This window comes from Anomaloglossus baeobatrachus, chromosome 7, assembly GCF_048569485.1.
Source record: "Anomaloglossus baeobatrachus isolate aAnoBae1 chromosome 7, aAnoBae1.hap1, whole genome shotgun sequence".
Taxonomy (NCBI): domain Eukaryota; kingdom Metazoa; phylum Chordata; class Amphibia; order Anura; family Aromobatidae; genus Anomaloglossus; species Anomaloglossus baeobatrachus.
In genome coordinates this window covers 258,335,441-258,348,562 of record NC_134359.1, presented here as the reverse complement: position 1 = coordinate 258,348,562, position 13,122 = coordinate 258,335,441, and the positions used below count along the sequence as shown (strand labels likewise).

Sequence of the window (13,122 nt, the reverse complement as noted above, 5' to 3'; positions counted from 1 at the left end):
GTGATGGTACGTGTCATTTAATAATCTACACTAATTCATCTTAGGTCTCAAAGCAAGACTAAAGGGTGTACAGGTCGATGATATTGATGACCCTGCTATAGGAGAGGTCATCACTATCAGATCGGTTGAGTCCGAGACCCCCAATGATCAGCTCTTATCAGGTCTCAATGTACAGAGTATACAGATCGCACCACAGCTGGGAGTAGCATGATGTAGGGCCTGATTCTAGACATGTATCCGTTACTGGACTGCAGTTTTGATAAAATCACTGTTTTGTCTGCAGCAAATCTACCAGTTCTCTGAATAGTGAGTTCTGGATAATCGCACCTACACCACTGATTGGCAGCTTTCTGTGTAGTCTATGCAAAGGCAGAAAGCCGCCAATGAATAGTGGAGGCGGGGTATACTGTATGGAGGACTACATAACAGCAGGTTTACTAGTCCTCTAGTGATAATCTTATGCTGATTAAACTGTAATTTTATCAAAACTACAGCAAACAGCCCAGTAAGTGACACATCCCTGGAATCATGATTTCTGTCTTGACATCATGCTACTCTTAGATTAGATGTCACATTTGTGTCACGGGTGACAAACAGTCATGTGGTTTCTGGCCATAGAAGGTCACAGTGTTTGGCTGCTCAGAATGCTCCCTGACTTTCCATTGTTCCTGCTGTCAGTATTCATTGGTATAGGTAGCTTTCCTGCTGGATTCATCTTGCCCCCTTTTGGACCCAGCAGAAGCTCATCTTCCACTTAGCTGCCTATCATCAGTATTATCTTGGTGCTTATATACCCCTTCCTTCTTTGGACTGATGCTGGTGATATTTTTCAGTTCATTTAAGCCTTGGTTGTAAGCAGGTGGCTTGTACTCCTCTGTGGTCTTGTTGCTGTACTTCTACCTGTGTCATCTGTGGATAAGTAGTTCATGCATTTTCCCTGTGTGTCCCCCTTGTGAAATCTATAGTGTTTAGTGGGGTTGATGAAGAGCTCATCCCATCCGTTCCCTATTTAGGGACCAGCACTACGGATACCTAGGGTCAGGTATCCGGCTGGGCACATAGGTGCCAGAATCTTCTTTGGCTGGTCTCCCCGAGATCAGTGATTGTTTTGTCAGAATCTATATGAGGCCTCTTTCACACGTCCGTGCCTCCGGTACGTGTATGGTCAGTTTTTTCACGTACCGGAGACACGGGCACACGTAGACCCATTAAAATCAATTGGTCTGCGCTCACGTGTGTGTTCAGCCATGGAACGTGTGTACGTGTGGAGCATACGTGTGACCGTGTGCTCCACGTGTCAACATGTCCGTTTTTCTCCAGTATCACGGTCGTCACACAGAACGCAAACGGACCACACGGAGGTGTTTCGTGTGACACGCGCTGGAGAAAACACACGAGTCTAAGAAAAAAATAACAAAACTTTACTCACCTTCTCCAGCCCTCCTATCTTTGCCGCTGCTGTCACTTGCTTCCGACCGCCGCTCATTATGTTCATTGCATATTCACTTCACTGCGGCCGGAAGCAGCAGCAGCGGAGAGTCGGCAGGATCGGAGACCAAAGATCAGCACCACGGACAGCGACGCCAGGGACAGGTGAGTAGAAAGTTCCCGTTCTCCGTGTGTTATCACGGATAACACACGGAGAACACACATGTACCCTAAACATGGCTCACGGAGGGCAAAACGCACCTTTGACACGTCCGTGAAAAATGTGCGTGGTTTTTCACGAACGTGTGAAAGAGGCCTAAGGTGGTGAGAGACCCCAGGGACCAGCAGTAGGTTTGATCAGGGGGTCACCAATTTCCCTTTCCCTAGACACAGGGTTTCCCTTCTTTTTCCCTGTACCTAGCATGACCTTAGGTGGCAAAAATCTGGAGATATATTCCCTTTTAAGTTTTCCTATATTTTTAACTTATAGCCTGAAATAACCTTTTGGCCATTAGCCCAGTCCTTTTTTCAGATTGGTGACTGGGAAATTTAGTCCATTGGGTCTTTAATGTCTTTAACCTATTGATTGGACATATTCTTGTTTTGGACTTTCAGATTGCCTAGGAGCTCCAGTAATGTGACTCTTAAGGCCCCGTTACACGCTACGATTTATCTGCCGATTTCGTAAACGAGGTGACACGCCCAGATCGTGGATACGATTTGCCAAGATCGTACGTAGGTCGTTTATTTGCGGTCACACGTACACATCTCACCAACGACGCAACAGCGATCAGCGATTTATTGTTTGACCAAGATGGTCATTTGAATGTTGTTTGACGTTGGCAGGGTGTCACACGTACCAATATGTCTGCTGCGCTCCAAACGATGAACAATATTTTGAAAATGAACGACGTGTCACCGATCCACTATTTTCAACCTATTTGCGATCGTTCAGAGTCGCTCGTAGGTGTCACACGCAACGACGTCTTGAACGATGCCGGATGTGCGGCACGGAAACCGTGACCCCGACGACATATCGGCAGATAAATCGTAGCGTGTAACTTAAGTCTACTGCATAGCTCCTCAGGCTATTATTATTGATGGCACATCCTTCACCAGTTCCATCCTTCTTGTTACCTTTCAGGTCCCCAAACCCTAAAAGTGATTGAATCTTCATATGCTATAGTCTAGAAAAAAATTATTTGGTCTTTTATTGGAAATACCATAACTTTTCGGTAGATGTATGCAAACTCCAATGTCACTTGACATGTGCCCGTACATATTCTCGTCATGGTGGTTGAAGTGTTTTTGTGTGTTGTTTCTCGCAGGGCACAGCATCTGTTCTCCAGCGTAGATCAGACAACGAAGAGTACGTGGAGGTGGGCCGACTGGGACCCTCAGACTACTTCGGTAAGATGGGCTCACACTTACATGGACGTTTGATAGGTTAACTGAACTTTGCACCTTAGAAATATGTTGAAACCCTTTTTTTTGGAAATTTAAATTGGTATTAAAGGAACTAAATGAGCCTAACTGTTCTCTAAAAAAATGCACAAATCTTATATTACTCAATACAGAATATAAGTCATAGAGCAGTGAACACCAACCTGCCGCTCTCCAGCTGTTCCTGAACTACAATTCCCAGAAGGCCCTGACAGCCAAAGGCTATCATGACCTTCCGGAAGCTGTGGTTTCTCAACAGCTGGAGAGTGACTGGTTGGAGATCACCACCCTGGAGGTTTTTTCTATGTACAATACTCAGATCTCTAATACTTTCGAGCTCCATCATATTCGCACTGCCATATAAGACATTTAACTTCTTTTATAAAATGTGACAACCAGTCTGATTCATTGTAGAAAAGACTGAAAAGTTGTGAGAAACCTATGGCGTTAGAAAAAATTATCCCACTTCATGGGCCAATAACAGAGGGACTCTAAACAATATCTCCATCCAAAACCTATATACCTCTTCAGAGAGGAAGAGTCCTTGAACCCTAGTTATTCTTATTAGAAGTAGCCATCCTAAAAGTCAATAACGACCCTTTAACAAGCCTTGCCATATGACTTAGGCGGACTTTGCACACTACGACATCGCAGGTGCGATGTCGGTGGGGTCAAATCGAAAGTGACGCACATCCGGCGTCGCAGTCGATATCGTAGTGTGCAAATTCTTCTTGATACGATTAACGAGCGGAAAAGCGTCGTTATCGTATCATCGGTGTAGGGTCCGACATTTCCATAATGCCGGTGCAGTGACAGGTACGATGTTGTTCCTCCTTCCAGCAGGCAGCACACATCGCTGTGTGTGAAGCCACAGGAGCGAGGAACATCACCTTACCTGCGTCCTGGCTGCAATGCGGAAGGAAGGAGGTGGGCGGGATGTTTACATCCTGCTCATCTCCGCCCCTCCGCTGCTATTGGCCGCCTGCCGTGTAACGTCACTGTGACGCCGCACGACCGGCCCCCTTAGGAAGGAGGCGGGTTGCCGGCCAGAGCGACGTCGCACGGCAGGTGAGTGCATGTGAAGCCGGCGTAGCGATAATGTTCGCTACGCCAGCTATCACAAGATATCGCTGCTGCAACGGGGGCGGGGACTATCGCGTGCGACATCGCAGCATCGGCTTGCGATGTCGCAGTGTGCAAAGTACCCCTTAGGATATCAGTTAAACCAGAATCTCATTTGTCAGACACCATGTTTCGGGGTATTGCCCCTCATCAGTGCAAAGAATGAGATTTGATTTGGCTAGGTGAGAGGCTAAGATGGGGTGTAAGGGGTAGTTTTTGTCCATGTGGAGAGTGACATGCCAGGTCTTTGATCTAACTTCTCAGAAACTGATGCTAAATCTGCCCTTTTGCCAGCATGTCCAATTAATAGCCAAGTGATAGTCTTACTATGGTCTCCTGATTTAGAAGCAATAGCAAATACGGATGCACTTCCCGATGCCACCAGAAATGGTCACCACATCAAAATGAACAATTCCAATATCTCTTCATGTAAATAAAGTATCATTATGAAGTTTTGATTTCAAAATCAAATTTACTTTTGCTAAGACCCCACGATCACTAGACCAAGTCATCAAGATCCCCTTTCCTACTCACCACAAAGCAGATGATAAAAAAGAGATTGTATATGGCGGTGATAGAGCATGCACAGTGGTGCTCCATAGAGTTGAGCGAGTAGCTAAAACTGTTCGTACTTGCTATGCTCATAACGAGCACTGTCTAATACTCACATATTCATTCCGAATAGTGTGTGCAATGTAAGTCAATGGGGAATACTCGCAATGTAACGAGTAACCCGAATTCTGCACTCACACGAATAGTACGGCATTCAGGTTACTCGTTACTTTGCGAGTTTTTCCCCATTGACTTGCATTGCACACACTATTCGGAATGAATACGCAAGTAGTAGACAGTACTCGTCATGAGTATAGTAAGTACGAATAGTTAGGTACTCGCTCAACTCTACTGGTTCGTGTAAAGAGGTTGTCCAGGACTATTTTTTTTTCTTTCTCCTATGGTCCTAAAAACTAACTATCAGCCTATTGTAGCCAGGGCCAGTATTCACGGAAAGCTCCCACCGGTGATTCGGCTGCTCCATGTCAACACAGCAGCTCATCCTCTTCCGAGCTGCTCTGTCGATGAGATGTGACTGCCAATGTCATGCTGATTGTCAGCTGGCTGCTTGCAGTTAGGCATCCACAGCTGTCAATCAGCATGATGTCGGCAGTCACGCCCCATCAACAGAGCCTAATGGAAGAGAAGCCGCTGCTCTGTCAATGTGACGTCAACAGAAGCCGCTAAATTAACCGGCAGGTCTGTGACCATTTTGTGTTGGCAGAGGTCGGTATCGGCCACATGAGGCTGGTAGATAGCAACTACCTGCCTGTTAGGGTGGCTTTACATGCTGCGATATCCGGCCCGATATCGCTAGCATGCGACCCACCCCCATCGTTTGTGCGAAACGGGCATATCGCTGCCCGTCGCGCACAAAATCTGGCACCCCGTCACACATACTTACCTGCATAGCGACGTCGCTGTGACCGGCGTACTGCCTCCTTTCTAAGGGGGCGGTCCGTTTGGTGTCACAGCGACGTCACTAATCGGCCGCCCAATGGAAGCGGAGGGGCGGAGATGAGCGGGACATAACATCCCGCCCACCTCCTTCCTTCCGCATTGTGGCCGGAGGCAGGTAAGAAGATGATCCTCGTTCCTGTGGCGTCACACGGAGCGATGTGTGCTGCCGCAGGGAAGAGGATCAACTTCGCCCCAGCGACAGCAGCGATAACTGGCAGCGGACCCCCATGTCAGCGAGGAGCGATTTTGGACGTTTTTGTAACGATCCAAAATCGCTCCTAGAAGACACACGCTACGACATCGCTACAGCGGCCGGATGTGCGTCACAAAATCCGTGACCCCAACGAGATCGCTGTAGCGAAATCGTAGCGTGTAAATCCCGCTTAAGTCCTTAGGCACATAGTGAAAAAAAAAAAAATACTCTTGGATAACAGCTTTAACGTTTATGGCGCTGATAGAAATGCGGTTTCTGTTCATGTCCCCCAGGATCGGTGATAGATCATTTGGATGTTAATACCCTTTTAAGATCAGGACAAACGAGCAATTGAATACTTTGAAAGCTATTCATGTTTCTCCGAAAATAATCCCTAGCAGGATTTTTCAGCCTTTCCGGAGAATGATTATAATATAAGACCTACTCCAAAAATAAGCCTATCACACACCATACTATAATAGTAATACAAGAATTTAGGCTCCCTAACACACTAGACTAATGATGGCCAAACCCACCGATATCGCCAACAGTCTAATGTTTATGGTGGCCTCTGACTCTACACCACTGGATGATGTTTGGGGAGATAAGGATCTGATATGTCCTATTTTACCAGAGGAGTCTGGTATTGACTCTCTCACAGACACAAAGGATCGCTCCTGTGTATGAGAGAGTCGGGCGATAGGTACTACATAGGTAAGGATGGTTGACCTCGGGAGATCAACATCCAACACCGCGGAGACACCATCACGTGTTTCCGCGGTATTGGATGTTGATCTCCCCGAGGTCAACCATCCTTACCTATGTAGTCTTCTGCTAGGCATTGCTCCCACTAGCCAGTTTCCTACTCCACACTGATGAGGAGCAAATACCCCGAAACAGCTGTCTGTGGATGGATACCATGTTTTGGTATAGGCGGTTTCCTTGACTGGAGACTGCCCTTCCCGTGGTTGTTCCTTCCCGGTGAAAGACCTAGCTAGTTTTCCTGCCAGCGTTGAGAAACATGTGATGATGCCTCCGTGGCATTCTTGTTTTGGGTGATAGGTACTGACCAAACTATGGATCAGTTGTCAGCTATCTAAAGTGTACGGTGGGCTTTTGTTGGTAGGTAATTACTTTCTGGATTGCATTCGTTACTTATCACTCTTCCTTCCATTTTGTTTCCAGGTGAAATCGCGTTGTTACTGAATCGTCCAAGAGCCGCAACAGTCGTCGCCCGGGGTCCACTGAAATGTGTCAAGCTGGACCGTCCACGCTTTGAACGAGTTCTTGGACCATGCTCGGAAATCCTAAAAAGAAACATTCAGAGATACAACAGCTTCATCAGCCTCACTGTCTAACACGTTCCACTATAGCCGGATTCAGGTGACCGTAATGTGGCCATATATCGGAGTCTTTATTAACAATGTAAGACCTGGACTTCTCCACCAGAGGTTTTGGTGAACTGGACTTAGATCATCATAGGATTCTGTGGTGATCCTAATTCAGATCAGCAGAACGCACAGGGGTCTGGGTCTTCCATCCAGTGATATGGGCACTGAGATGTGGCTGTATTACCTCCATCCGATATCGGCACAAGGCGAATGCCATCTCTGTGTTACCATGTGCACTCAAGTCTGACCTGTGCAGTTCCATAGCTTTATAAAACAAAGGAAATTGTGTGTTTTAATGTGATTTTTGTTAATGATCATCATGTAATTAGTTTGAGTAATGATACATACGTACGCACTTGGTTTTGGGTTTGCTTTGTCACCAGAACATTTTCAGTTTTTTAAGTTTCACTTACTTTATAATCTTATCAAAATTTCAACTGCAGGTGACGGACGCTTTTCATATTTCAGATGCAGAAAATCTAACATTAAAATGAGTCTGTCAGCGCAAAATGACTGATCAAACCAAGCATTCTTGGCCAAACAATTCTCTGACCTAATTTTTTGTCCTTGATTGGCAAATCTTCCTTTACAGGAACGTAGATAAATGGAAAACTAGTAAGTGAAGATAAATGGAAAACTAGTAAGTGGAAAGATGCACTGATCTTTTCACCCACATCAAGTGTTGACCAAGTACTGGTGCTTGGTTTGAACAGTCCGAGTTCTAGTGCTTGGTTTGAGCAGTCCGAGTACTAGTGCTTGGTTTGAACAGTCCGAATAATGGTGGTTGGTTTGAACAGTCTGAGTACTAGTGCTTGGTTTGAACAGTCCGAGTACTACTGTTTGGTTTGAACAGTCCAAATACTAGTGCTTGGTTTGAACAGTCCGAGTACAGGTGCTTGGTTTAAACAGCCCGAGTACTATTGCTTGGTTTGAGCAGTCCATGTACTAGTGCTTGGTTTGAGCAGTCCGAATACTAGTGCTTGGTTTGAGCAGTCCGAGTACAAGTGCTTAGTTTAAACAGCCCGAGTACTAGTGCTTGGTTTGAACAGTCCGAATACTGGTGCTTGGTTTGAACAGTCTGAGTACTAGTGCTTGGTTTGAACAGTCCGAGTACTACTGCTTGGTTTGAACAGTCCAAATACTAGTGCTTGGTTTGAACAGTCCGAGTACAGGTGCTTGGTTTAAACAGCCCGAGTACTATTGCTTGGTTTGAGCAGTCCATGTACTAGTGCTTGGTTTGAGCAGTCCGAATACTAGTGCTTGGTTTGAGCAGTCCGAGTACAAGTGCTTAGTTTAAACGGCCCGAGTACTAGTGCTTGGTTTGAGCAGTCCGTGTACTAGTGCTTGGTTTGAACAGTCCAAGTACTGGTGCTGGGTTTCAACAGTCTAAGTACTGTGCTTGGTTTCAACAGTCGGAGTACTAGTGCTTGGTTTGAGCAGTCCGAGTACTACTTCTTGGTTTGAACAGACCGATTACTAGTGCTTGGATTGAGCAGACCGAGTACTAGTGCTTGGTTTGAGCAGTCCGAATACTAGTGCTTGGTTTGAGCAGTCCGAGTACAAGTGCTTAGTTTAAACAGCCCGAGTACTAGTGCTTGGTTTGAGCAGTCTAAGTACTGTGCTTGGTTTCAACAGTCGGAGTACTAGTACTTGGTTTGAGCAGTCCGAGTACTACTTCTTGGTTTGAACAGACCGAATACTAGTGCTTGGTTTGAGCAGTTATTTTGTGCTGGGAGAGACTCCTCTTTTAAACTTGAAGGTCAGGGACAAACCTTTCACTAATATCTAAGATTTAATTTCTTAAAGAGTTAAAGATATTATTTGAAACTTAAAAAATCAAAGTTATATAATTGACATCTGTGACACTACCACTGGGAGAAGATAAAATTGCAGCAGAAAGTTCCTGTGGATGCCAATCTATGGCTGTTAATGTATCTTACTTATGTATAGATATATGCCCATTAATGTTACTAGACTATATGGAGGTCATAGTAGGACGAATTACAGCACAAGTTAGCTATAGATTGCTTGGTCGTCCATTTATACAATTGACCACCATGCAATACTACATGGTCCCTGTAGGGGAAAGGTATAGCTGTTTAGTTCTCTCCACCCATGGCGGCTGTCGACAAAATTGTGTCCCCCCCTGAAGAATTTGAATAGTCTAAGGACACTGACGTAGATAGGCGAGTATAGTGCTCACCGTCTTATTTTCGGTGTCTTGCACTAGAACAGGGGTCCCCAACCTTTATAACCTTGAGACCACATCCAGCTCTGAGAGAAGGTCTAGAGCCACATTCAGCTCCAGGCCTGATCACAGAAGTGACACCCAGAGCCTCCAATACCGGTATACTGACATCCAAAATGTTCCACAGAAATCACACTACACTAGTATACCAAGATCAAGTAGTTCCTACCTTACCCCTATTAAGATCTACTCTTCAATGAGGAGCTATTCACAAATATCACCATGTGGAGACCTCTACGTAGCTCTTTGTTAAACCAGGTGCTTTATGCACCAATCTGAAAGACAACCACGAGCCACACATCATGGGTCCACGAGCCGCATGTGGCTCCCGACCTACAGGTTGGGGACCCCTTCACTAGAGCATCAGGGTGCAACCAACTTCTCTGAACGAATTATCCTTACTGTGGTATTGCGGCCAATGGAGAACCGGGACACACAAGTCCACCATTCTAGGGATCAATGGGAGCCCCATTTGTTAGACAAACAGCGATCGAAAGGCCCCATACAAATTACACAAAAGTGAGAAGAACCCACCAATTTTAGTAGGTCCAACTGACCGTTTGATGTCTATGGGGTTGGCCGATGACGTTTGGGGGGGTGAGAAGGATGGGGCAGTTGGATTTTTAATGTCTGATCCTTTTTTTTCAGGAGAGATAAGCCTTTGCCTTATCTTCCCCTGTTTGAAAATGGTTGACCGAGAGAGGAATCGGGAGAGGTGGTTGTCTGCCAAACAACTAATGGATAGGAGATAACTTTGGAAGAGCCCTTCAGATGACATTAATGTATATTTTTTATTTATATCTATTTTTTTACCCCTCAGAAGTTTGCTTTTAGTACATAACATGGGGAAGGTGAGCATTATGGGACCAGAGGTAGCTGAATGTAGGCTCTTTCAATAAAATATAATGTTATTTCCTCTTACAAGTCCTCAACTGGTTTCCAATCCAAAGATGCTTTTGTCAATCAGTTCATGCTGCGGACACGGACAGGTCATAGACGGAGAAATGTGTAAGGTGTAGATTCATGTCACTTCAACTCATAGCATTAGGGTTAGAGGTTAGGGTTAGGTGGTAGGGGTTATGGTTAGGGTTAGAGGGTTAGGGTTAAGGGTTGGGGTTAGGGTTACAGCAGTGGTTCTGAAAGTCCAGTCCTCACGACCCCCAACAGCTCATGTTTTTAGGATTTCCTTAATATAGCACAGGTGATGCCTTGATAATGCTTCCATCACCTGTTCAATAGTAAGGAAATCCTGAAAACATGACTTGTTGGGGGCCATGAGGACTGGAGTTTGGGAAACACTGGGTTAGAGGGTTATGGTTAGACTAAATAGAACCCGAAATCGTAAAACCCATTGGTGACTAATGACCGTAATGGTGATATCGAGTGCAGATTACTGTGAATAACAAGAGTTCCTTTAAGGCCACATGCACATTGCCATATTGTGGCTGTAATATGTCATCCGTAATAGTCTACCTAAGTATGCCTTTGATTTGATAGAGGTTGGACGGACATCTGTTTGTGATGATTTAGTGAATCCTGCGTTGAGCAAGGGGTTGGACTAGATGACCCAGGAGGTCCATTCCAACTCTACCATTCTATGATTGTATGATTTCGGATAGACAGAAAAGAAGAAATGTCTTGTTCCGTCTGATGCCATATTCCTCCGTGAATATCCTCCCTTAGCTCCTAGAAAAGAATACTTGTCTAATACCGTGCCATAGAAGGCAGCACATGGAGTATGGAGTTTTACGGACACTGTGTGCCACTTTACAAGATCTGTGCTCATGGCTCGACAAAGTGCACAAACCCTTAGGCACTACTTTCTGATATATAGTCTTCGGTGGGTTGATGGGAAACGTAGCCATCTCTTGTCTTGCATATATACCTCTACGCTCTCGTCTTTCATAGATGTAGCTTTGTTTATAGTCAATTCCGGACACTTTTCTTTTAATTATTATTTGTGAAAAATGTGAATGAAAATCTGAAACAAATTATGCCATCTTGATTTCTACAAATACCATTCATCCATCGTGATTTCTTTACGATACGGTAGTAGAAAAGAGACGTAAGATCACGAAGGGCAGCATCACTTTTATTTTCCTGTACTGTATCGGCTGCTTTTCAACCCTGTTTTGTAATTGAAACTCTTAGGTGTGGTCTCTCGTGCATCTTAAGTGTCTGAAGTAGATGCCCCCCGCCTCACGGACCTCTCAAGTAGTGCTTTTGTATGAGTTTTATATCTGTTATCAGCCGTTACAGCTTTTTGTACATTGGCTTGGCGAAATCAAGCAATGCTGGAAAGATTTGGCTGCGAGCATGCAAGGCACGACGCCGACCAGCATCATAATACATTCCTTATATACATATATATACTGTATGTCCCATCTACATGATTTCAAGAATAATCACACTTTTAGGGTTCTTGTTCAGTAGACATGCTTTTTAGGGATGATCGAATACCTCAAATATTGGGCTTCGCGAATATCCAACGAATAGGTCGCCGCTATGCGCTTTTTCAAAGGCCTCTTTACACGCTACAATTTGTCTGACGATATGTCATCGGGGGTCACGGTTTTCGTGACGCACTTTCGTCATCGTTAGCGACGTCGATGCGTGTGACACCTACGTGCGACTCCGAACGATCGCAAATAGGGTGAAAATCGTTGATCGTTGACACGTCGTTCAGTTTCAAAATCGTCGTTTGGAACGCAGCAGACATATTGCTACGTATGACACCTGCCAACGACGAACAACATCCACACGACCGCCTTGGTCAAACAATATATCGCTGAACGATGTAGCATCGTTTGTGAGATGTGTACGTGTGACCGCTACAAAACGACTTATGAGCGATCTCGGCAAATCATAACAATGATCTGTGCGTGTCACATCGCTAACGAGATCACTAGCGATGTCGTAGCGTGTAAAGCAGCCTTAAGTCTATGGGAAGCCCGAATAGTTCCGAATAGTTGTTATTCGGGTTTCCCATATACTTACATCAAATATTCGCGAATAGTCGAATAGCGGCGACCTATTCGGCAAAGATTCGCGAAGCCGAAAATTTTAGGTATTCGATCATCCCTAATGCTTTTACGATTAAACAGGGGTTTCTTTGGATCCAAGAGTTACCAACCGGGAAGCCTCGTACGGTTCTCTTGGGGACTGGGGTGCATCAACTACAGAATTGGGTGGATGCCTTAACTTAATTACATTGTAGTGATAATAATGGTGAAGGGCTGGCAAAGTAACTTAAAGTGGAATTATTCTTTAAAGAAACACGTTTGGAAGACTTTATTCATTTATTGCCTTTTGCTTCTGCTCAAGACAATTATATATTTGACAATAAATGTCTACTCTGCAATGTAAAATGAGTGTGTCTTTTATTGTCTCTGCGAACGGAAGAGAAAAAGTAAGTAAAGAGATTAAAGCCACTATATAAGAGAAAACAGAAGGGTTTGACAAATAAAGGCGCACGTACAGTGGTGTGACAAAGTGTTTGCTCCTTCTTGATTTCTTATTCTTTTGCATATTTGTCTGTCAAAGGTGTGTACATGAAGGATCCTTAAGTCCCCACATCTAAGTACCAAAGAGCCTAATTTCCAACTACTAATTCCCTACTCTTAGATTAGGTGTCACGGTTGTGTCACGGATGACAGTCATGTGGTTTCTGGCCATAGAAGGTCACAGTGTTTGTTTGTGCAAAATGCTCCCTGACTTTCCATTGTTCCTGCTGTCAGTATTCATTGTAATAGGTAGCTTTCCTGTTGGGTTTTCATCTCTTCCCC

General features: G+C 44.8%; 1 protein-coding gene across 2 annotated transcripts in view; it reads left to right on the top strand.

Moving 5' to 3' along the window:
- PRKAR1B (protein kinase cAMP-dependent type I regulatory subunit beta) overlaps positions 1-12,705 on the top strand; it is a 221,518-nt gene extending 208,813 nt beyond the window's left edge. For both annotated transcript variants that reach the window (XM_075318062.1, XM_075318061.1), the window contains exons 10-11: positions 2,757-2,838; positions 6,884-12,705. In XM_075318062.1, the coding sequence (XP_075174177.1) occupies positions 2,757-2,838; positions 6,884-7,056 (255 nt within the window). In that variant the 3' untranslated portion in view covers positions 7,057-12,705. The remainder of the gene's footprint in view (positions 1-2,756; positions 2,839-6,883) is intronic.
- Positions 12,706-13,122: the final 417 nt, after the last annotated feature.